This window comes from Artemia franciscana, chromosome 17, assembly GCF_032884065.1.
Source record: "Artemia franciscana chromosome 17, ASM3288406v1, whole genome shotgun sequence".
In the NCBI taxonomy this organism is placed as follows: Eukaryota; Metazoa; Arthropoda; class Branchiopoda; order Anostraca; family Artemiidae; genus Artemia; species Artemia franciscana.
In genome coordinates, this window is record NC_088879.1 from 38,295,882 (window position 1) to 38,319,858 (window position 23,977).

General features: G+C 35.5%; 1 protein-coding gene across 1 annotated transcript in view; it reads left to right on the forward strand.

The window, feature by feature from the left end:
• The first annotated feature begins 445 nt into the window (after positions 1–445).
• The window catches only part of LOC136038221 (apoptosis-linked gene 2-interacting protein X 1-like), a 44,306-nt gene continuing 20,774 nt past the window's right edge, over positions 446–23,977 (forward strand). The window contains exons 1-5 of the mRNA XM_065721314.1: positions 446–565; positions 11,933–12,034; positions 13,048–13,285; positions 17,592–17,715; positions 21,902–22,079. Of these exons, the coding sequence (XP_065577386.1) occupies positions 446–565; positions 11,933–12,034; positions 13,048–13,285; positions 17,592–17,715; positions 21,902–22,079 (762 nt within the window). The remainder of the gene's footprint in view (positions 566–11,932; positions 12,035–13,047; positions 13,286–17,591; positions 17,716–21,901; positions 22,080–23,977) is intronic.

The window sequence follows — 23,977 nt, forward strand, 5'->3', positions numbered from 1 at the left end:
TCCAAACTTTAATCCTGCTCAAAATTTTATCGATGCTCACAGGTCAAATGCCAAACGATAAACGATTTGAGCCTTCGCCCCCCCCCCCGATGGTTTTGTCCAAGTTGTAAAAAAGTAACAAATATGTAAAAAAACAAAAATTTTATGCGTTTTGTAATTATTCTAGCCATCTCCCTCCCCCCGTACAAAAGTTCTGGGTACCATCTTGCCGTGGTTATACTAAATATCAATTTTTTAGGTACTTTACTTGTTTCTGAACTATTTTGGGATTCCAAGAAAATATATGTCGCACAAAGGTGACCATTGACAGGGCTTGGAACACTTGTGGTTTTCGGACCTATTTTTGTAACATTCGTTTTTGTCAAAAATTCATTTTTTTAAGCCTTATCCAGATACCCCCATGAGAACAAAAAATTTGGAAATTCATTTTTTTTTTTCAGATAAAATGAAGGATACAACCGTGGCGAAGTTGGTCAGCCAAACCCACGAATTATACTCGGGAGCTTATAAATTAATGCAAAAGGATCAGCTCCGAAAAATTTGGGACAGGCACTGGCTCCCTCGAGTAAGTTTATTTATACACCCTTGGATAGGAGCAAAAACATTTCCTACAAGCTTGAAACTTTAAAAGGAGTCTCATTATAGTAGTTTGAGCAACATTTTCCGCTGAACACTAATTTCTCCGGATGAAATCGGTGAAAAATAACAACAAATATTTGCCCAACAACTTATTGATTGAAACGCTGTCTACAGCTAGCCGAAAAAACAAATAAGAGTTCCAAATAGGGACAGGTCCTTTTATTGGACAGTGAAACAAACATATACAATAACTCTAAATACTTTGGTGACATAGTCATCATCATCATCAGTAAAATAACTAAATTATTAAAATTAAAACAGACTATATTTATATTGAACAAAATAATAACTTCCAGGTCACAGCAAGTTTACGGTCCATTGACTCTACTGATGATCCTGACTGGCTGTGTCATCAAAATGTCTAGAGCTTTTGTATATAAATAGCGATCACCAAAGCTCTCAATTCTAATATTGCTACTGTTTCTTTTGATTCTGCTTTAAGCAGCCACGTATTTGAAAATCCTAGCCGCAAAATACTTTTTGAAAAATCTACCCTTGTTAGGATTGACCTTGGCATAAAGCATGTAGTTCGAGAAGCAACTGAAATCAGACTTAAGATTAATAATAATACTTCCTTAAATAGGTACTTGGGGGAATATTCACTAAATGCTCTATGCACAAATTTAATTTAAACGATCTTATAAAATATTAAAAAAAAAAGTAGATATTAACACAGAACCAGTCACAAATAGACCTTTGAGGTTAGCTGCCAAAAATCCAAGGACAAGGACTTAATTTTAATTATTCTTCCTTTATTTCAAAGAATTGCCTTGTTTCATTTCACTTTATTTATCAGTCCTGGTTGAACTTCACTTAAGTAAGGATGCTAAAGCTGTTTTAAGACAATTTTCATTTTAGTTTTATTGGTCGTATGTTGTTGTAAGTATTATATATATTTACTAGCTGTTGGGGGTGGCGCTTCGCGCCACCCCAACACCTAGTCGGTGGGGGTGCTTCGCACCCCCCCCCCCAAGCCTCCTGCGCTCTTAAGTCGTTACGCGCCATTTTAGTTGTGCGCCATTGTAGTTTTGTCCCTGTGTCCCACCTGTGAATATAGATATTTATATATATGTATATATATATATATATATATATATATATATATATATAATATATATATGTGTGTGTGTGTTTTTTAACTACGTAAAACTTGCGAATATACAACATTCTTCGCTGTCCCATTGTCTGTACATATAAATAGATTGTCAGGTTTCCCGACTCTTGAACATGCAACATATAATTGTCATGAGAAAAACAATCCGTATTCAGATCTATACCTCATTATTCTAATGATTGCCCCTGAGCTTTGTTGATGGTGATTGCTAATCAAACATTACCTGTGTCCCCATCGTCATTTATATATCCCCCTGTGCCCCCCGGCGTCCCCGTTGTAGTTGTTTCCTTGTGTCCCAGTCGTCATTTATAAACGCCAAACATGACGTCAGTCGACACACAAACATGACGTCAGTCGACACACACTTCCCAGTCGTCATTTGTGTCCCAGTGTCCCAGTCTGTAATTTCTCTTTGAGTGTCCCGGTCGTCATTTATATTCCCTGTGTCCTGGTCTGTATATACAATTCGTTTTTGAATTGGTATATGATGAAATAGTTTTTTTTTTCTTTTTTTCTTTTTAGTTTTTTTTTGGTTTTTACCTATTTTTTTTTCTTTTTTTCTTTTTTCTTTTTAGTTTGTTTTTTAGTTTTTACCTTTTTTAGTTTTTTATTATTTTTATTTTTTTTAGTTTTCTTTTTCTCCTTTATTTTTCAGTTTTTTTCCTTTTTTTAGTTTTTTTTCTTTTTCAGTTTTTAGTTTTTTTATTAGCTTTTAGTTGTTTTTTCTTTCTTTTTAGTTTTTTGCTGTTTTTACCCTTTTTTTTAGTTTTTTAGTTTTTTTTTTTAGTTTTTAGTTTTTTACCTTTTTTTAGTTTTTTTTTAGTTTTTTAGCTTTTTTTAGTAGTTTTTACCTGGTTTTTAGTTTTTTTCAGTTTTTTTTCTTTTTTAGTTTTTCTTCTTCTTTTGTATTAATGCTAAAGCCAAGGTTCAAAACTGGAACCTCTCGGACCTAGAACCTGGAACATAACGCTTTACCAACTCAACTGCTTCGGCTTGAATACATTTACCTTTTTTAGTTTTTATTTTTTTTATTTTTTTTTAGTTTTGGTTGTCTCCTTTATTTGTCAGTTTTTTCCTTTTTTTTTAGTTTTTTTTTTCAGTTTTTAGTTTTTTTATTAGTTTTTAGTTTTTTTATTTTTAGTTTTTTTTGTAGTTTTTACCTTTTTCTAGTTTTTTTTAGTTTTTTTTATTTTTTATTTTTTTACCCTTTTTTTTTTTTTTTTAGTTTTTTAGCTTTTTTAGTTTTTTCAGTATTTTCTTTTTATCTTTTTTTGTAATTTTTATCTTTTTTAGTTTTTTTTCTTCTTTTGTATTAATGCTAAAGCCAAGGTTCGAACCTGGAACCTCTCGGACCTAGAACCTGGAACATAACGCTTCACCAACTGAGCTACTGTATTTGTATTTGTATCGGATTAACGACGCTTCCTGACTACTAAGGTCCCTGCGCCGGCCCTGTAGTGCATTCCTGCAGCATGGTTCGATCTCTTGGTCCCGTATTACCACGTTAAGGTCAAACCCCTTGCGCCAACACAGGTAATTATATAACTGAGCTACTTCGGCTTGAATACATTTGTTTTTGAATTGGTATGTGATGAAATAATTCAGACGTCATATGGAGACAGTGACGTCACTCGACACACACACACACAGACAACTTATTTTTATATATATAGACTAGCTGTTGGGGTGGCGCTTCGCGCCACCCCAACACCTAGTTGGTGGGGGCGCTTCGCGCCCCCCCCCCAAGCCCCCCCGCGCGCGTAAGTCGTTACGCGCCATATTAGTTACGCGCCATTTTAGTTGTGTCCCTATGTCCCACCTGTGAATATAGATATATATATATATATATATATATATATATATATATATATATATATATATATATATATATATATATATATATATATATTATATATATATATATATGTTTTTAACTACGTAAAACTTTCGAATATACAACATTCTTTGTCTGTGCATATAAATAGATTGTCAGGTAGTTTTGTCCCTGTGTCCCGGTCGTCATTTATATTTCCTGTGTCCCGATCGTCATTTGTGTCCCGGTGTCCCAGTCTGTGATTTCTCTTTGAATGTCCCGGGCGTCATTTATATTCCTCGTTTCCCGGTGTCCCAGTCGTCATTTATATCCCCCTGTGCCCCCCGGCGTCCCCGTTGTAGTTGTGTCATTTATATTCCCTGTGTCCCGGTCGTCATCCCGGTATACATTCGTTTTTGAATTGGTATATGATGAAATAAATTTTTAATTTTTTCCCTTTTTTTCCTTTTAGTTTTTTTTATTGGTTTTGACCTTTTTTTAGGTTTTTTAGTTTTTATCTTTTTTCTTTTTAGTTTTTTTTTGAAGTTTTTATCTTTTTAGTTTTTTTATTTTTATTTATATTTTTTTAGTTTTCTTTTTCTCCTTTATTTTTCAGTTTTTTTCCTTTTTTTAGTTTTTTTTTTCTTTTTTAGTTCTTTTAGTTTTTACCTTTTTTAGTTTTTTTTAGTTTTTTAGATGAAAATTTTTTTTAGTTTTTTCCTTTTTTTCTTTTTAGTTTTTTATTGGTTTTTACCTTTTTTTTAGCTTTTTTAGTTTTTTTCGTTTTTTCTCTTCTATTTTTCAGTTTTTTCCTTTTTTTTAGTTTTTAGTTTTTTTAGTTTTTTATCTTTTTTTAGTTTTTTTAGTTTTTTAGCTTTTTTAGTTTTTTTATTAGTTTTTAGTTTTTTTGTAGTTTTTTTGAAGTTTTCATCTTTTTAGTTTTTTTATTTTTATTTATATTTTTTTAGTTTTCTTTTTCTCCTTTATTTTTCAGTTTTTTTCCTTTTTTTAGTTTTTTTTTCTTTTTTAGTTCTTTTAGTTTTTACCTTTTTTAGTTTTTTAGATGAAAATTTTTTTTAGTTTTTTTTTCTTTTTTTTTCTTTTTAGTTTTTTATTGGTTTTTACCTTTTTTTTAGCTTTTTTAGTTTTTTTTTCGTTTTTTCTCTTCTATTTTTCAGTTTTTTCCTTTTTTTTTAGTTTTTTTTTTTAGTTTTTAGTTTTTTTAGTTTTTTACCTTTTTTTAGTTTTTTTTAGTTTTTTTAGTTTTTTAGCTTTTTTATTTTTTTTTTAGTTTTTAGTTTTTTTTTGTAGTTTTTGCCTTTTTTTAGTTTTTTCAGTTTTTTTTTTTTAGTTTTTAGTTTTTTACCTTTTTTAGCCTAACCAGGATTTGAACCTGGGACCTTCATTCTCCGTTCTGACACCCTCTCTCACCGAGTGACTACTCCAGCATGTTCATTTTGGTGTTTTAAATGGTATATTATTAACCAAATTAATGTATTTTACAATATACTAAGCATCGTCATAACAAAAATGACGACAACTAATTTCATGACGTCAGCCGACACAGAAACATGACGTCACCTGATCCACAGATCCACAGACAGACAACTTATTTTTATATATATAGTTATATATATTGTATATATTTGTTTCACTGCCTAATAAAAGGACCTATTCCTATTTGGAACTCAATATTTGTTTCGTCATGAAAAAAGCAACACTAACTGATGTACCTAAATCCAACAACTAATCAAGACCGTATGATGTCGTTATCTTCCTAACTTCCGTCGTCATTATTGTCTGGTGAAATATTTCACAAAACTATTTGGGCTTGTCGGATAAGATTGCAAACCTTTTCAGATTTTTTTGCTTACTTGTTTTGTCTTTTGTTTGTTAGTCCTGTATTTGTCATCTCTATCTTTATTTTGTATTTTTCTCCCTAGATTAATATTTTTATGGCACTTGGTATTAACCAAGTGACATATAGCAATCGCCAATTCTGTCGGTCTGTCTGTCGGTCCCGGTTTTGCTACTTTAGGCACTTCCAGGTTAGCTAGGACGATGAAATTTGGCAGGCGTATCAGGGACGGGACCAGGTTAAATTAGAAATAGTCGTTTTCCCAATTTGACCATCTGGGGGGGGAGTGGGGGGCCGGTTAATTCGGAAAAAATAGAAAAAATGAAGTATTTTTAACTTATGAATGGGTAATGGGATCTTAATGAAATTTGATGTTTGGAATGATATTGTGTCTCAGAGCTCTTATTTGAAATCCCGAAAGGATCTGATGACATTGGGGGGAGTTGGAGGGGGGAAACCTAAAATCTTGGAAAACACTTAGAGTGGAGGGATCGGGATGAAACTTGATGGGAAAAATATGCACAAGTCCCAGATACATGATTGACATAATCGGAACGGATCCGCTCTCTTTGGGGTAGTTGGGGGGGGGGGGGGGGTAATTCTGAAAAATTAGAAAAAATAAGGTATTTGTAACTTACGAACGGGTGATCAGATCTCAATGAAATTTGATGTTTAGAAGGATATCTTGTCTTAAAGCTCTTATTTTAAATCCCGACCGGATCTGGTGACATTGGGGGGGTGTTGCGAGGGGGAAACCTAAAACTTGGAAAACACTTAGAGTGGAGGGATCGGGATGAAACTTGGTGGGAAAAATAAACACAAGTGCTAGATATATGATTGACATAAACGGAAGGGATCCGCTCTCTTTGGGATAGTTGGGGGGGGGGGGGTATTTCTGAAAAATTAGAAAAAATGAGGTATTTTTAACTTACGAACAGGGGATCGGATCTCAATGAAATTTGATATTTAGAAGGATATCGTGGCTCAGAGCTCTGATTTTAAACCCGAACAGATCTGGTGACATTGCGGGGGGGGGAAGTTGGGAGGGGGAAACCTAAAACTTGGAAAACACTTAGAGTGGAGGGATCGGGATGAAACTTGGTGGGAAAAATAAACACAAGTGCTAGATACATGATTGACATAACTGGAACGGATCCGCTCTCCTTGGGGTAGTTGGGGAGGGGTTAATTCTGAAAAATTAGAAAAAATGAGGTATTTTTAACTTACGAACGGGTTATCGGATCTCAATGAAATTTGATATTTAGAAGGATATCGTGTCTCAAAGCTCTTATTTTAAATCTTAACTGGATCTGGTGACGTTGGGGGAAGTTTGGGGTGGGGGAGCCTAAAATCATGGAAAACGCTTAGATTGGAGGGATCGGGATGAAACTTGGTGAGAAAAATAGGCAGAAGTCGTACATACGTGATTTAAATAATTGGAACGGATCCGATCTATTGGGGGGGGGGGGTAGATTCTGAAAAATAAGAAAAAATGACGTATTTTTAACTTACGAAGGAGTGATCAGATCTTCATGAAACTTCATATTTAGAAGGACCTCGTAACTCAGATCTTTTATTTTAAATCTCAACCGGATCAAGCATAATTGGGGGGGGGGGCAGTGGGGGGGGGACCGGAAATCTTTGAAAATTCTTAAAGCGGTGAGATCAAGATGAAACTGGATGGGAAGAATAAAGACCTGTCTAAGATACGTGACTGACATAACCGGACCGGATCTGCTCTCTTTGGTGGAATTGGAGGGGGGGGGGGGTAATTTTGAAAATTGAGGTATTTGTAACTTACGAAAGGGTGACCAGATCTTAATGAAATTTGATATTTAGAAGTTTCTTGTGCTTCCGATTCCAACCAGATCCTGTGACGTTGGGGGGAGTTGGAGGGGAAAACTGGAATTCTTGGAAAACGTGAAAATTGGGGTATTTTTATCTTACGAATAGATGATGGGATCTTAATGAAATTTGATTTTTAGAAAGAATTCATGTCTCAGAGCTCTTATTTCAAATCCCGACCAGATCGTTTGACATTGGTGGGAGTTGGAGGGGGAAATCTTGGAAAAACACTTGGAGTGTAGGAATCGGGATGAAGCTTGGTGGATAGAATAAACAAATATCCTTGATACGTGATTGACAGAATCGTACTGGATTCGCTCTCTTTGGGGGAGTTGGGGGGAGGGGTTCAGTGATTTGGCGAGTTTGGTGCTTCTGGACGTGCTAGGACGATGAAAATTGATAGGCGTGTCAGGGAGCTGCACAATTTGACTTGATAAAGTCGTTTTCCCAGATTCGACCATCTGGGGGGCTAAAGGGAGAGGAAAAATTCGAAAAAATTAGGTATTTATAACTTACGAGTGGGTGATCGGATGTTAATGAATTTTGATATTTAGAAGGACATCGTGACTCAGAGCTCTTATTTTAAATCCTGACCGGCATTAAGCCTCTTATTTTCCTTTTTAAATCAATCTATTGATTCATAGAATTTTGTTAGAGATCATACCGTATGATCTCTTGGTTCTTAGCTCTTCTCGCCTCGTCACAAGTGCCATATGAGCTCTTAGCTCTTGTTCTTTTTCTATATCTTTCATCCCTTGTCGTCTTTTTTTTGTTGATTATTTTGCATTATCATTTTCGTTCCCTCTGTATTAAAGAGAGACATCTTTTAGAAATGGTAGATTTCCAAAACATTGAATTAAATGGGTTTTTTCACGATTTTTCTGCCTATGCATAAAGAAAAGAACAAAGAATAACAAAGAAAAAGAAGAAAGAAGAATAACAAAGAAAAGCACGATATGAAGCACGATTCATAAAGGAAAGACCAAAGAATCATGTTTGTAAATAGAATGTTTGTGCATCAACGTAGTTCTACTACTACTACTACTACTACTACTACTACTACTACTACTACTACTACTACTACTACTACTACTACTACTACTACTACTACTACTACTACTACTACTACTACTACTACTACTACTACTACTACTACTACTACTACTACTACTACTACTACTACTACTACTACTACTGCTACTACTACTACTACTACTACTACTACTACTACTACTACTACTACTACTACTACTACTACTACTAATAACTCACTGCAGCAACAAAGCCGCCTGAGGCCAACACAGCTACGCACGCTCCTCCTCCAACCTAATCTGTTTAAAGCCTCCCTCTTTACACCCTGCCAGGAAGTTCCCATTTCCTTTAAATCTTTATTTATGACATCCTCCCAACCCAGACAAGGACGACCTGCTTTCCGTGTAGCCCCAGACGGCTGACCAAAAGCTTCTAATGCCCAAATCACAGTACTAATGTAACAACTGTAATCACACTTGCTAATAAAAGGCCACAACTTACGGCTATGGTTTTAATGTTTAATTTGAACGCCACACATGTACTACTACCAATCATCGTGTAACAACTCATCGCGGCTAAAACTTTGTGAGGACCACGCAGCTGCGGTCGCTCCTCCTCCCTCCCGATCTATTTAAAGTATCCCTCTTCGCAGTACTACTGCTACTACAATACTAGTACTACTACTACTACTACTAACAACTCATTGCGGTGAAGAATCATCTGGGGACCATGCAGTTGCGCTCGCTCCTCCTCCATCCCGATTTATTTAAAGCATCCCTCTTTGCAGTTTTCCGAAAAGTTTGAATTTCCTGTAAATCCTTTCTTACGTCTTCCCTACTGTATTCGGGACAATCTGTTTTATGGTCCTAGATGAATGGAAAAAAAGGACGATCTTTGGCAATTTATCATCTTCCATTTGCAAAATATGTCCTAGTCATCTCAAAATTTCTCTTAATGTAGCCCTAGAAAGCGGGGTCGAACTACATTTTTGTACAGCCTACTGTTTGAAATACACGCTAGCACTACAGATTTAGTAAAATCAGAATTTTATTACAGCAAATTGTGGAATCCTGATTTGGCATTACTGCTGAGTGGACAAACGGTGGCGAAAAAAAAATTGTAGATTTTAAATTTTATTAACTTGTTAGATAGTAGATACGCTAATGGAAAAAAAAGAAAATCATTTATTCTTATACTAAACATACCAATATATAATAAAAGATATATTATTTTTATTCTTATTTCATCTCTTTAATATCATCAGCTAGTGATTTCCTTGGATGCTTTTTTATATATAAATTGTTGTGGTAAATGCCAGTATATTAAAAGCCATTAGCCTAGCAAAATGTTTGAACAGTTCACACATGCATATTTAGTGGTGTCAATTAAAAAAGTTTAGCGGTTGGGGGGATATATTTTTGAAGATCTAGGGGGGGGGGGGGGGTAGACAATAATGTTTTTTTTAATTTTTTGTGATAATTAAAAAAAAAGTCAGTTTTCAATGAAAATACCCGAAGAGATAGGCATTTTTCAAAGTCTAGGTGAGGGGCAAATGTTACAAATACACATGAAATATGTGTATTTCTGTCATAAATCCTAATATATCACAAATACACATTAAATGTATATATTTCTATCGTAAATCCTAATATCGTATGCCTCAAGTCTAAATGAAAATACATGTTTTTCTTGGTAGGAATTTTTGGGGTTCAAAAAGAACTTCTTAATTAGGTTGAAAAAATTAAATTCTTCAACAATTGCATGATTCTATTTCAAATGAAATCATATCATATTAAAACCACTATTTCTCAGGATACGGAGTTTAAAATTAAAAGTTCGATGTATACCATTCTTTGGAATATCCTCTTTCCATATTTGTTGTATGTCTATAGACATCTTATAATCAATTGAACGTTAATTAAATACGCTTAATTACATACTACAGTACATTTACTAGAGATAAAAGAAATCAGGTACCGCACCAATACCAACGGTACCGTATCGATCATTGTATGTACCGTTACGGTACGTAACATACGGACAGTACCAATCAGGAACGTACCCTGGATTTTTTTTTTGGGGGTGGGGTCGCAGATTGTGATAATGAAAAATAAATTTTCTGGGAGAGGATAAAAAAACACATTTTATTTCGTAATTTGAATAAAACTTGCACTGAAGGTAAGGAAATTTAGGGATATTGAAGAGGAGGCTGAACCCTAAAGCTGCCCTTCCTGGATACGCCCACGATTCTAACACAAGACTTAGAATAAGTTTTAAAAAATTCTAAGGATTTGAAGTGAATGAAAAAAAGAGTACCTATAACTTTTTATTTGCAAAAAATGCACCTTATTATTTGAATTGATAATAATGTAAAGTTAAGTAGCATTTTTTGTTTTAGCACGTTTGTGTTATAAAATAAGAAAAAAATTGAAGATTCTGAAAAATAGTAGCCTAAAGTGCAGTAGACTTCTTAGTTTTTGGACCATTGCAATCTTCTTTCTTTTTCTTGCCAATCAAAATCTCTTAAATAATAAGACCCTCTTGGGACCCCAGAAAAGCGTTAGTTGAAGAGGGTGCTATTACAGGGATGTTGATCAAGGAGTCTAGAAAGTCAACGTTCTTTATGTAAAAAACCTGATTTCCAAATTGTTTTATTTATTGTAGTTCGTATGTAATTTGATATTTTAGTATAAATGAAAATCTTAATTCATACTTCTTTTTAGGAATAGGAATTTTTTGCCTATTGAAAACTGATTTTAAGTAGCAAATGCATTAAAATACTTGTATGAAGATAAATCGTTTTTTTTTTTATTTGTATCTATTATTTAGCTAAAATTATTTTCAAAATAAAATTTGCTTGGCAATGCCCCTCAGTATCCAGGTATAGTGAAAAAAAGAAAGGATTTTAAAGTGAAACAAGTGAAAATCAAAGAAAAAAAAGAAAAGAAAGGATTAAGTGAAAAAAAGAAAGATTGATTCTGTACCCGTCTTGATCAAATTGAATAGTTATGCTGCTGCAGCTGCGTTTTTTTTGTTTTGTTTTTTATTATAACAAAAAATGTTTTTTGAGCAACTTGGTTGTTTATCTGACCATGCTTAATTAAATTGATTAAATTCAACCCTGTTAGAATCCTTAATTGCATTCCAGGAGATAAATACACAGAAGGTTAGTTTTCTGGCTTGATCCGAGGGCCAGTTGTCAAAATAAGTGCTGATTACAACAAAAATAGCCTATGACAATGACCTAACAATAGCCGTAACAAGAAACAAGAATGGTATCTTAGCCATCTCCATTTCGAATCGTTAGCTGGTTTGAGGTATCTTTTCTTATAGCAGGTTTTAAAGGAGTTAAGCTGTGTAGATTAAAATGCAGGTAAATCCCCTAACTTTTCTCCCCTAGAATAATAAGGCTTTTGGTACCCCCCCCCCCCGATGAAAATTTCTGGATGTTGCCCTTGGTGGATGCAAAAAATGAAGATATGGGAAATATAGATTATCTACCTTTGCATGATTTTTATGATAATTCTGTTAGGATACTGACAGTTTGGGCTACAATAGCTTGAAGACCGGCCTGGGGCTACTAACCCGGTGTGCTGGGTTGGTTATAATTAATTTGCCTCATGTTTTCCAGGTATCCGCGCGAACTGCTTTTTATGGAGGCGTGGCTCAATACTATCAAAGCTGCGTTTGTAATAAAGAGAAAAGGATTGGCGAGGAGATCGCAAGAGGCCAAGTAAATTATCTTTTTGTACTTGTATGATATAGCCCCGACTTAATATTTTCATCTAAGTAGAACCTGTCTCTTTAACGCTCAATCCTAAGGAAATATACCTAAATATGATAAAAATATTATACTTTAGGAACAAATTTGTTTCAAATACACACACTGTATTTGAACAGTGTGAAGTTAAAAAACAATTCTTACTTCATAATATGCACTATAATTGTATCTAACACAATAGGCATGCATGCCCTCTATACTCTACCCCCACCCCCCAAATGTGCAAACATATAGCCCAAATTATATATTTCCCATCTATAATAATAATCTTATTCCTCACATCTCTCAATTCAAAAATTCCACATAACTGACACCTTATTAAAAGAAAAATATTATGGCAGGGCTAAGAGCGGATCGACGAGCGTACCTTTTTCCTGCTGTTGACTGCGATTTTTAGCCGTTGTTTTTAAGACTAAGTTTCATAATAAGTTGATTTCACAACTTTTCTCTTTCTGTCTTGTGTCTCTTCTCTATTCCCCTTACTCCTGACTTTTTAGCCCGTTTTTAAACATTAAATTTTTTTCTCTTGAAGTTTTTTCTCTTTAATTTTAAATAATTACTTTAATTAAATTAAATAAAATTAATAAATAAAATTTAAATTAAATTAATTCAATTTAATTAAATCTTTAATTTAACTTAACTTTTTTTTTATTTTAGACAGCAACAAAAAATTTTGTACTAAGACGTCTGTAGACTTCAGCTCTGGCTTTTCTCTTGCATCTTTTATAAACGATTTTTCTAAACGAGTTTTTTTGTAATTTAGCCGCCTCCCTCTGAAATATCACCCCATTTTTTGCACACCGCTCTATTCTGAGTATACATTAAACGTATTCTAGTCTTAATTAAGAAAGTGTGTTGTAGACCCGAATGGACAACCCCCCTTACCCCCTAGTTGGGGGCAGCTTTTACTCATATTTATGAGAATCTGTAGAGTAAAAAAAGGAGGCAACTAATTTTTTTTTCAGGCTGCCATTGATCAGCTCAAAACTGCTCAGAGCAGATTTACAATTGGGTCGGCAACCATGGCCAAGCTCTGCAACACTATAATAGAAAAGGCTACTGCAGCATTGGCCACTGCCAAGAAGGACAACGACTTTATTCATCATGATCAAATTCCTGAGTTGGATAACCTACCGCCTATTCCAAAAGCAGCAATTGCTAAGCCGATCCCTGTCAAAGGAAAATTAAATGAAGCTACTAGAGGTTTGTTTGTTTGTGGGTTTGCATTTGACGTCATTATAAGTATATAAAGTTTTGTATATGACAACACCGGGACACAAATGACGACCGGGACACCGGGACAGAGGGAATATAAATGACGACCGGGACACTCAAAGAGAAATTACAGACTGGGATACCGGGACACAAATGACAACCGGGACACAGGGAATATAAATGACGACCAGGACATAGGGACACAACTACAACGGGGACGCCGGGGGCACAGGGGGATATATAAATGACGATGGCGATACAGGGAATGGTCGAATAGCAATCACCATCAACAAAGCTCAAGGGTAATCATTAGAATCATGAGGTATAGATCTGAATACGGATTGTTTTCCCATGGACAATTATGTGTTGCATGTTCAAGAGTTGGTAAACCTGACAATCTATTTATATGGACAGGCAATAGGACAGCAAAGAATGTTGTATATTCGCAAGTTTTACGTAGTTAAATATGTATATATATATGTATATATATATATATATATATATATATTATATATATTATATATATATATATATATTTATATATATATATATATATATATATATATATATATATATATATATATATATATATATATATATATATATATATATATATAAAATAAGTTGTCTGTGTGTCGACTGACGTCATGTTTGTCGACTGACGAAATTACAGACCGGGACATCGGGACGCAAATGACGACCGGGACATAGGGAATATAAATGACGACCGGGACATAGGGAATATAAATGACGACCGGGACACTCAAAGAGAAAGCGACCGGGACACAAGGAATGTTCGATTAGCAATCACCATCAACAAAGCACCGGGACACAGGGAATATAAATGACGACCAGGACACTCAAAGAGAAATTACAGACCGGGACACCGGAACACAAATGACGACCGGGTCACAGGGAATATAAATGACGACCGCGACACTCAAAGAGAAATTACAGACTGGGACACCGGGACACAAATGACGACCGGGACACAGGGAAACAACAACAACGGGGACGCCGGGGGGCGCAGGGGGATATATAAATGACGACAGGGACACAGGGAATGTTCGATTAGCAATCACCATCAACAAAGCTCAAGGGCAATCATTAGAATAATGAGGTATAGATCTGAATACAGATTGTTTTTCCCATGGACAATTATATGTTGCATGTTCAAGAGTCGGTAAACCTGACAATCTATTTATATGCACAGACAATCTGACAGCCAAGAATGTTGTACATTCGCAAGTTTTACGTAGTTAAAAATATATATATATATATATCTATCTATATTCACAGGTGGGACACAGGGACACAACTACAATGGCGCGTAACGACTTGCGCGCGCGGGGGGGCTTGGGGGGGGGGGTTGCGAAGCGCCCCCTCCAACTAGGTGTTGGGGTGGCGCGAAGCGCCACCCCAACAGCGAGTGTCCTATATTTACAGTGTTTATGTTACAGCTATTTATTTATATTATCTATATATATAAAAATAAGTTATGTGTTTGTCGTGACGTCATGTTTGTTGATTGACGAAATTACACACCGGGACATCGGGACACAAATGACGACCTGGACACCGGGACATCTATATATATAAAAATAAGTTGTCTGTGTGTCGGGTGACGTCATGTTTGTGTGTCGACTGACGTCATGTTTGTTGATTGACGAAATTACACATCGGGACACAAATGACGACCAGGACACCGGGACTTAGGGAATATAAATGACGACCGGGACGCTCAAAGAGAAAGCGACCGGGACACAAGGGATGTTCGATTAGCAATCACCATCAACAAAGCACCGGGACACAAATGACGACCGGGACACAGGGAATATAAATGACGACCAGGACACCCAAAGAGAAATTACAGACCGGGACACCGGAACACAAATGACGACCGGGACACCGCGACACTCAAAGAGAAATTACAGACTGGGACCCCGGGACACAAATGACGACCGGGACACAGGGAAACAACAACAACGGGGACGCCGGGGGGTACAGGGGGATATATAAATGACGACAGGGACACAGGGAATGTTCGGTTAGCAATCACCATCAACAAAGCTCAAGGGCAATCATTAGAATAATGAGGTATAGATATGAATACAGATTGTTTTTCCCATGGACAATTTTATGTTGCGTGTTCAAGATACGGTAAACCTGACAATATATTTATATGCACAGACAATGGGACAGCCAAGAATGTTGTACATTCGCAAGTTTTACGCGGTTAAAAATATATATATATATATATCTATCTATATTCACAGGTGGGGCACAGGGACACAACTACAATGGTGCGTAACTAATATGGCGCGTAACAACTTGCGCGCGAGGGGGGGGGGTGAAAAGCCCCCACCAACTGGATCCCGGTGTGTAATTTCGTCAATCAACAAACATGACGTCAGTCGACACACAAACATGACGTCACTCAACACACACACGCAGACAACTTGTTTTTATACATATAGATGTTTGCCTGAAATCTCCCGAAATGCCAGGATCAGTTTTATCACAAACGTCTTACCAGTACCTCCTGGCACATCCAAAAAGAAAATTTCTCCAACGTTGTTATCGACACAATGCATTATCGTATCATAAATGTCTTTTTGTTCTTACGTTAACTTGGAAATGTTATTTTGTACATACGACAATAGATCACTCGTACTGACACACAAATATGACGTTACTCGACACACAGACAACTTATTTTTATATATATAGATGTCCCGGTCGTCATTTGTGTCCCGATGTCCCGGTGTGTAATTTTGTCAATCAACAAACATGACGTCAGTCGACACACAAACATGACGTCACTCGAAACACACACACACATACAACCTATTTTTATATATATAGATTGTAAATTAAATCCGATTTCCTCATTGGTTAAGTATAAACTTACACAACCAAAATAAGTCTTTAAATAAAAATATAATAAAATAAACAATAATAAACTGTAAAGAGATAACTTTAATATTAACAAGTAAATAATATAAATAAAATAAACAATCTACACTTCACTTGAGAGCAGGGTCGTATCCAGGATTTTTTTTTTTTTCGGGGAGGGTCTTACAAAGAATTTTGTCAGGGGAGAGAAGGTTTACATAAAAACATCAAAAAAGCATTAAAATCAGTTTATATTCATTTTTGTTACGTTGTCACGAGTCGGACAACAATTTTGGGGGGGCTGGCTCAGACCCCCAAACCCCCACTCCCTGGATACGGCCTTCCTTCATAGCTGCAATTATCCTTCAAACAGGTTCAATGAATTATAATAGCTTTAAATGCCGATTTCGAGTAAAAATTGAGAGACTGCTGACCAATTTAAAATTACTAAAAACTGTATACTAAGCTATTTAGTTTCAGAGAAAGTGACGTCACATGGTGTCGCTTTTTTCTCTAAGGCCGGAGGCGCACTTGGCGGTTTTTTACGGTACGCATTTTTTTGCCGAGCGTTTCTTAGAGGTGTATTTAAAATTACCAATTTAAAATTACCGAAACTTTATACTAAGCTATTCGGTTTCAGTAAGAGTGACGTCACACGGTGGCGCATTTGTCCCTAGGGCCCGAGACGCACTTTGCGTTTTTTACGGAAAGTATTTTTGCCGAGCGTTTCTTGAGGTGTGTTTAAAATTACCAATTTAAAATTACCGAAACTGTATTATAAGCTATTCGGTTTCAGAGAGTGACGTCACACGGTGGCGCATTTAAGGCCGGAGACGCTTGGCGTTTTTTACGGAACGTATTTTTAGCCGAGCGTTTTTTAGAGGTATATTTAAAATTACCAATTTAAAATTACCGAAACTGTATACTAAGCTATTCGGTTTCAGAGAGAGTGACGTCACACGGTGACGCATTTTTCTCTAAGGCCCGAGACCCACTTGGCGTTTTTTTTACGGAAAGTATTTTTTACCGAACGTTTCTTAGAGGTGTATAGAATTGTATTGCAACGTACACATTGAGTGGTAAAAATCATTGAGTGGCATTTTTTACCGAGCGTTTCTTAGAGGTGTATGATAGTATTGTAACGTACACATTGAGTGATATTTCTTACCGAGCGTTTCTTAGAGGTCTATGGGATGGTTTTGCAACGCACACATTTGGCGGTAAAAACCTGCTTAGTAAAATAAACGTTGACTGCAACAGTGCAGCCGTTCCTTGACACTACAATAAACGCTGAGATGTTGGCCTCTGGGACTAAATGGAAGCACACTCCGCGTGGAAATTTCAATACTGTTCAATTTAAGAGTGGGAACTTCCTTGCCTTTTATTACTTTATTTTCAGACCTATTCGAAGAACTGGCTCCTGCGTCAGTGCAAAACGCAATTCAGGGATATGAGACGAGGAAAGCAGCACTTATTAACTTGGAAATCGGACAATTGCGTGAAGCCACACAACTTCTGAATGGGTAAGGATCCTTTCAAAGCAATTGATGGGAAAGTCATTTGTCTTCTAACATTTAAGGGTAGTGGGTCAACCTGAATGTAATGATATCCACTCTTTTAATGTAATATATCATAATTATCATATGAAATGCCCGTTTTCGCTTGTTTGACAAATTTTGAAACTTAACTCAAGATCGCCCATCTTCCCTTCCCCCCAAGAATAAATATATCCGTTTCCAACTCTGTTGTTGAACAAGTAACTAGCTCTTAAATTTGCTCGACCGATCCGTTGCTAGTAAAGCCTATGCCTCAAGTGCTTAATTACATGTCCCAAGAATTATATAAGTTCGTAAAATAAACATTCATAGACCTAATTACATTAAAGACAATAAGGGAAAATTCTCTTCTCTCAAGCCTTTCTTCAGTATTTTTCCAAAGCATTTGTGGGTTAATTAGATTTCCGTTATGTCTTAATTTTTGTTATATTTTTAGATTAAATAAATTTCGCCTCCTCTCTGTTCGGTGCCATAATAAGACATAACATACTCTTAAGGGGTGCCCTATGATCCTTTCGTCATAGGGCACCCTTTCCACCCAGGGCCGATATGCCGTTTTGTCGCTCCTTTTTTGCGAAATTTACGGGGAAATACTCGAAAATTCGGGGATAGTGGAGTGGAAGTACTAACAGAACGCAACTGATGATCCAAAAATGATGAAAGAGACTAAAGAGAGAGGTGTTAGCGAACTCTCAGCTGCCATTCATGAGGGACACTTGACAGTTTCTAAGTGGCAACGGAATTCCTGTGTTGTTTTAAAATCATTTTTCTGTGAATAGGCAGCTCGGCGGCAGAATGCTTCTGGAACTAACGATCAATCACATCAGTCCATTTTTTGCTAAGAAAAAAATCTCTTAGTGATAATTTATTGCACTCCTATGCCCAGGCCTAGATGGCGCATTCGCTGCACTAACTGGTAGTGAGATGTGCCGGTGCTGCGGTGAGGCAAGCAATGTTTTCCCTAAACGGATAAATATTTAACTTGACTAGTTATGCTAGATCTTGTTGAAGTCAAAATCATACAAGAAAAAAATATAATCTGCATTATCAAAGGGGTCACAGGTTGGTCACATGCCAAACCTATGCCAAACCATGCCTTTAGTTGGATTCATCGATGTATGTTCTCTATAATGTACTTATGTCCTCATTGTTTTTTTTTATTCATTGTACTCACTGTATTTGAGAGGCCAGTTTGATTGACAGGCTAGGCCGCTGTAGGCAATGTTTTAATATTTCACTTATGTGCTTGTGTAGGCTAGCTGACTGAAGGCAACAAGTTTGGCAGTTTATGCAAAAAATACCAAATTATAAATGCTTTTATTCTATAAGTAAATATGTTGTGCAACCAAATCAGGATTGTATTGTTTTGTAGGCAAACGGAGAGAATTAAGATTTGATAACTCGGTATTTAGACACAATGGACTTTTGTTTTACTTTAAGGCCGTGATTAAGTGAACTTGAAAACATCGAGGTTCAAAATTGTAGTTAGGGTAGCCTTCTGTCTCAATTCGCTAGAGACCACGATTGTCAAAAACCCTTCAAATAGCACTTATTCATTGGGGGAAATAGCAGGTTAATTATACCAGCTTGTCAATCTGGTCTCTAGGGGTGTTATCGGCGATCTGAAACGATTCTTTCTGGCAAAAAACTTGTAAAATTTCAAGTAGCTGAAAATATTCTATGAGACTGTTCGAAAACAGGAAAATACATCGAAAATGATTGCAATCATCTTACTGGTTATTGTCTTCTGCTCATGATAGTACCAATTTTGTTCTAAAAGTAATATCCTTCATAGGTTAAACTTGTGAAAAAGGGCTAGACATTTTCCAAGATTTCTAAGCAATTAGAGGAAATAGAGCAAAATCCTAGCAAAAATTTTGTAGCATCTTCAAGAAGCTACGGTCTGATATTAAAAGTGGTATCTTCCGTCAATGAATACTTGGATATAATCACCCTCGTCTGTTATCCACCCTCATGGATAAGCACCCTCGTCTGTTATGCACCCTCATGGATAAACACCCTCGTCTGTTATGCACCCTCATGGATAAGCACCCTCGTCTGTTATGCTACAGTCCTGTCTATTTGATGAAAAGACGAAAGCTCAATATAAGATATTGTTAATGTTCATGAGCCCATGGAGCACGGATATAAAAACTTTCCTGAATTAACGGGTCCTACTAGTTTTAAGACAATTTAACATCTAATCCAACACGTTTCTTAGTTACTGTAGTTCAATAGAATTTTTAAATTTAGTGTTTACGCCTATTTTTAAAAAACATTCTGAAAGAGGAAAAATTTATAATTCAATTTTATTAATTTGTGTTTTATCAATTTCCAAGTATTCCATTATTTTCCACTCTGTTCATCAAAAACTTAATTGGATGATTGAAAGGATAGAAAAAACTACACCGTTACGTGCAACTATTCATTCAAACTTATTCTAGGCCATTTAGATATTGTTAAGGCTAATTATATTTGTAAAGTAAGTTTCAAATACCAACACCTAACAGCGTAGTTTTCTCTCTAGATATAGACATACTTAAAGGTTACTTAAATTGGAGAAGTAAGCCGATGCACAATTGTAAAATGAAAGCATAGGAACTTAAAAAATTTTTAACTTTCAATTAAACAGTTTTGTCATCTAACTTATAATTGGGTAAAAGTAATATTTTCAGTGAATTATGTATCAGGTTTCCTGAAACCGCTGAAAGCTTTGCGTTTCACTAAGTAAAGCTTAAATGTTCTCGTATTGGGTAACATAAGATAACATAAGCAGTGGCAAGAAGAAGAAGAAGAAGACTAGTGCCATGGTTTTGGTTACTGGTGCATCACTTTATTTTGTGGGGGTGATAGTGAGGAAAAGAAGAACTTGAAAAGAAAATGCAGGTACAAACACGATTTCTTCCAAAACCGAAAAAAAATCCCCAGTCTGTAAGTTGGTCTTTAAAATGCCGATAAAAAGAAAATCTTATCTAAGGCCGTTAGATAAAGTCTATCAAAGGTTAACCCCTTCATTTTCATTCTTTTGGTTAACACCCACTCCCCTAAGAAAAATCCCGAATACAGCCAATTTTTTTTTAAGTATTGTGTGGTTTGTGTATCAAATTATAACAAAAGCTATCTATATAAAGACGAAATATTACCAAGTGGGTTGTGTAAACTTTAAAATGATATATTTTGCAACTATAAGGATCTTAATGAAAATTTCTCTTAATTTCTGCGTGCTCTTACTCTAGCTCTACTGAAATTTCATTGTCAGTTGGGGAAATAGTCGTTGAAATAGTAGATCTGGTAAATCAAACCTTGTACTTTTTCCTCCTCTACAACATTTTGTATAATAGTAATAATAATAATAATAATTTATTCCAGAAAGAACCCGTGGGCCATAGGAAAATTACATAATAAACAAACAACAAATTAACTACATTAAATTAAAACTATTTAAAGAAAACGCTCCCGATGCACCGCTGCAATCCTGACAAACCTCGCTATCCTTTTAATACTCAGGAAATTTGTATCTTTCATTCTATCTACCATCCATATCTCATTCAATTTTTCTTTACCATACATCTCACGCCTCCAATCATTCAATTCGACACATTCACACACAAAATGTATTAAACTTTCATCCTGAGATCCGCACATAGGACAAGCAATAGATTCTACCTTCTCCCCTTTTCTCCCTTGATACTTTTTTTTCTCCCCAATCAAAAATCCATTTCCCCTCCAATCCAAATAAGCCTTCAAATCCTCTCTACTTAACCCAACCTTCCAAAATATGATGATATGATGATTCTATATTTAGTAAAAAAAAAAGTCAGTTTTCCTTGTAGTTACAGTCTAATATGTTATACATTTAACTTTCTTTGGCTTCGGAATTAATATTTTGTACTTTATAATTTGCCACTAATATTTATAATTTCAAAGATTTCGCTGTGCAATAATACTAATTTTATGTTATTTTATAGACAGTATTGCTTGTAGTATTTTGTAGAATTTAGTAATTTTCATTTTTCAAATTTTCATTCCTCGCAGCGTTTAACAGAAGGGGGCAGTAACGTTTATACGTAATTTTTTTCAAACGTTATAAGTATTTGTGGCCGTTTTGTTCAGCCTACTGTACCACTTAAACAATTTGTTTGTCTTTTTGCAGGGCTCTTGCATCGCTAAATCGGCCAGATGCATTAGAAGAAAGCCAGGGTCAAGCATTGCCACCATCATTAAAAGAAAGGGCCACATATGTTAGAACTAGCGGTGGCATAGAATCCATTGATCGTCAACTCAAAGAACAGCGAGACATGTTCTTTGAACATGTCGAAATCCTTACCGAGGTAAATTTTATATCATACTTGGTAATGAGTAAATAATACGGGTATCTGTACGACGTGGATTGTATCACTCCGTTAGCCTAGTTTTTATCCAACCCCCGTTTGGATACTCTCCCTTTTAATTTAGTTACTAAAAAACCAAATTCGTTCTTAACGCAATCAGGTTTCATAATTTCGTCTTAAATGATATAATTATTAAATGTCTGTAACACCCAGCCAATCACTAATCTCAAACATTCGATGTTATAAAATAGCTAACTGAAGCGGATATTTTTCCGAAGTATTTATACAGTCAGTTTTAGTACGTTCTTGTGCCTGAAGGTACGCACATATCCTCGTTATAGACATTGTATATAGTCTCTATGTCGTTCTTTTGTAGACATTGTATACAAAATTCATCGTCGTTCTTCAAACGACGATGAATTTTATACCTGGTTCAGTAAATATGCCTTGTTTTGTTTCGTGGCTGGGGGAACGGGTTGAAAATTCCAGGAAGTAGCTTTTTATGGAGATGTATTGAAGAGACCTAAAGTTTTTTGTTTTGGGGAGGGGGCAAACTTTTTTCGTCGGTATTCACAAAAAGTAGCGATTTTGTTCAATTTTGCTTTCATCCGACATGCCCTTTTTACTAGTAACTTTCAGCCCAAGTGCTCACGATTATTGCACTTGATAATGATAAATCTCGTGAGCTAAGGTTTTCAACATCAGTAATGTCTTAGAAGGTGGTGTTTATTCTTTTCTTTCTTTATATTGATAGTGGTCGTTGGAGTTAGTGAAGTGTTCCATTATAAAAAAATGCCCTCTAAAATCTGTAATTTGAAACGCAATGCCTAACTAATATAGATAGCACTGTAATACAGACATGTTTTCAGCCAATGAAAACGGAAATTCATTTTTCTGCATGAACAAAGTTTTCATTGAAAAATTAAATTTCTCGTGAAACTTCAGAATGTAGGAATTGTGGAACTTTTTCTTGTGCTGAAAACCAAAATGTGCCTGTTTTTTGGAAAACTTGCTACCGCACGGGTTTGAGTTACTGCTCGTGTTACTAAAGTGTCTTCTACCATAGATGATTAATTTTAATTTTGTTTTAATCATTATAATACTAATTCTAATAATTTAATTCTAAGTAATTCTAATCACTCTACTTCTACTCTTGTGTTCATCACCAAATCTCATTAATATATTCAGCAATTTGTATCCATCTCCTGAGATATTTTTTTGCCAAGTTTGGTTTCTTCTTTTTGCCTCTTTTTGATTATTTTCTCCTTGTTTCTGTTTTTCTTTTCTTTTTAGAAGTTACAGTTCCAATGCAATATTTCGCTGCCTGGTCCATGATCACAGAGAGTAGTCCTTGGGCTAGCCTAGGGTGCTCACTATACGCAGTGAACCTTAGCTTTGTTTTGCAGATTTGCCAGGAAGAAAATGATGCAAAAACACCCTTTTGAGTATGCTCCGAATAAACAAAAGCTTGTACGTGTAATGTATTATTAAATAAAACTAGAAATTATTTACTTCTCAGTTTAAAGATTCTGGCCTGATTTCTGCCTTTGTGATAACTGTTGAAGACTGTCAAGTCAATTAGGATTCAGCAAGAATTGTAGACACAACTTAGATAGATAGATGGATAGATAGATCTATCTATCTTTTATTTTATTTTCACCTTTTATTTTCACCAAAAATTTCATGATATTGCCAAATTTCTTGTATAGTCACAATAAGAAGCGACGCGAAAAAAAAAAACAACAACGAAAAACAAAGAAAACAAAATACTAATCAATCTTCATAATTTTCGTTTGACAGTTTTACAAAACTAGGTATACAATTCTTCGCTAACAGCTGGTGGGCACAGCGTACCGGCTGAAGTTTCTCAACAGGCACTGCAACCCTGCGCGGGAGTC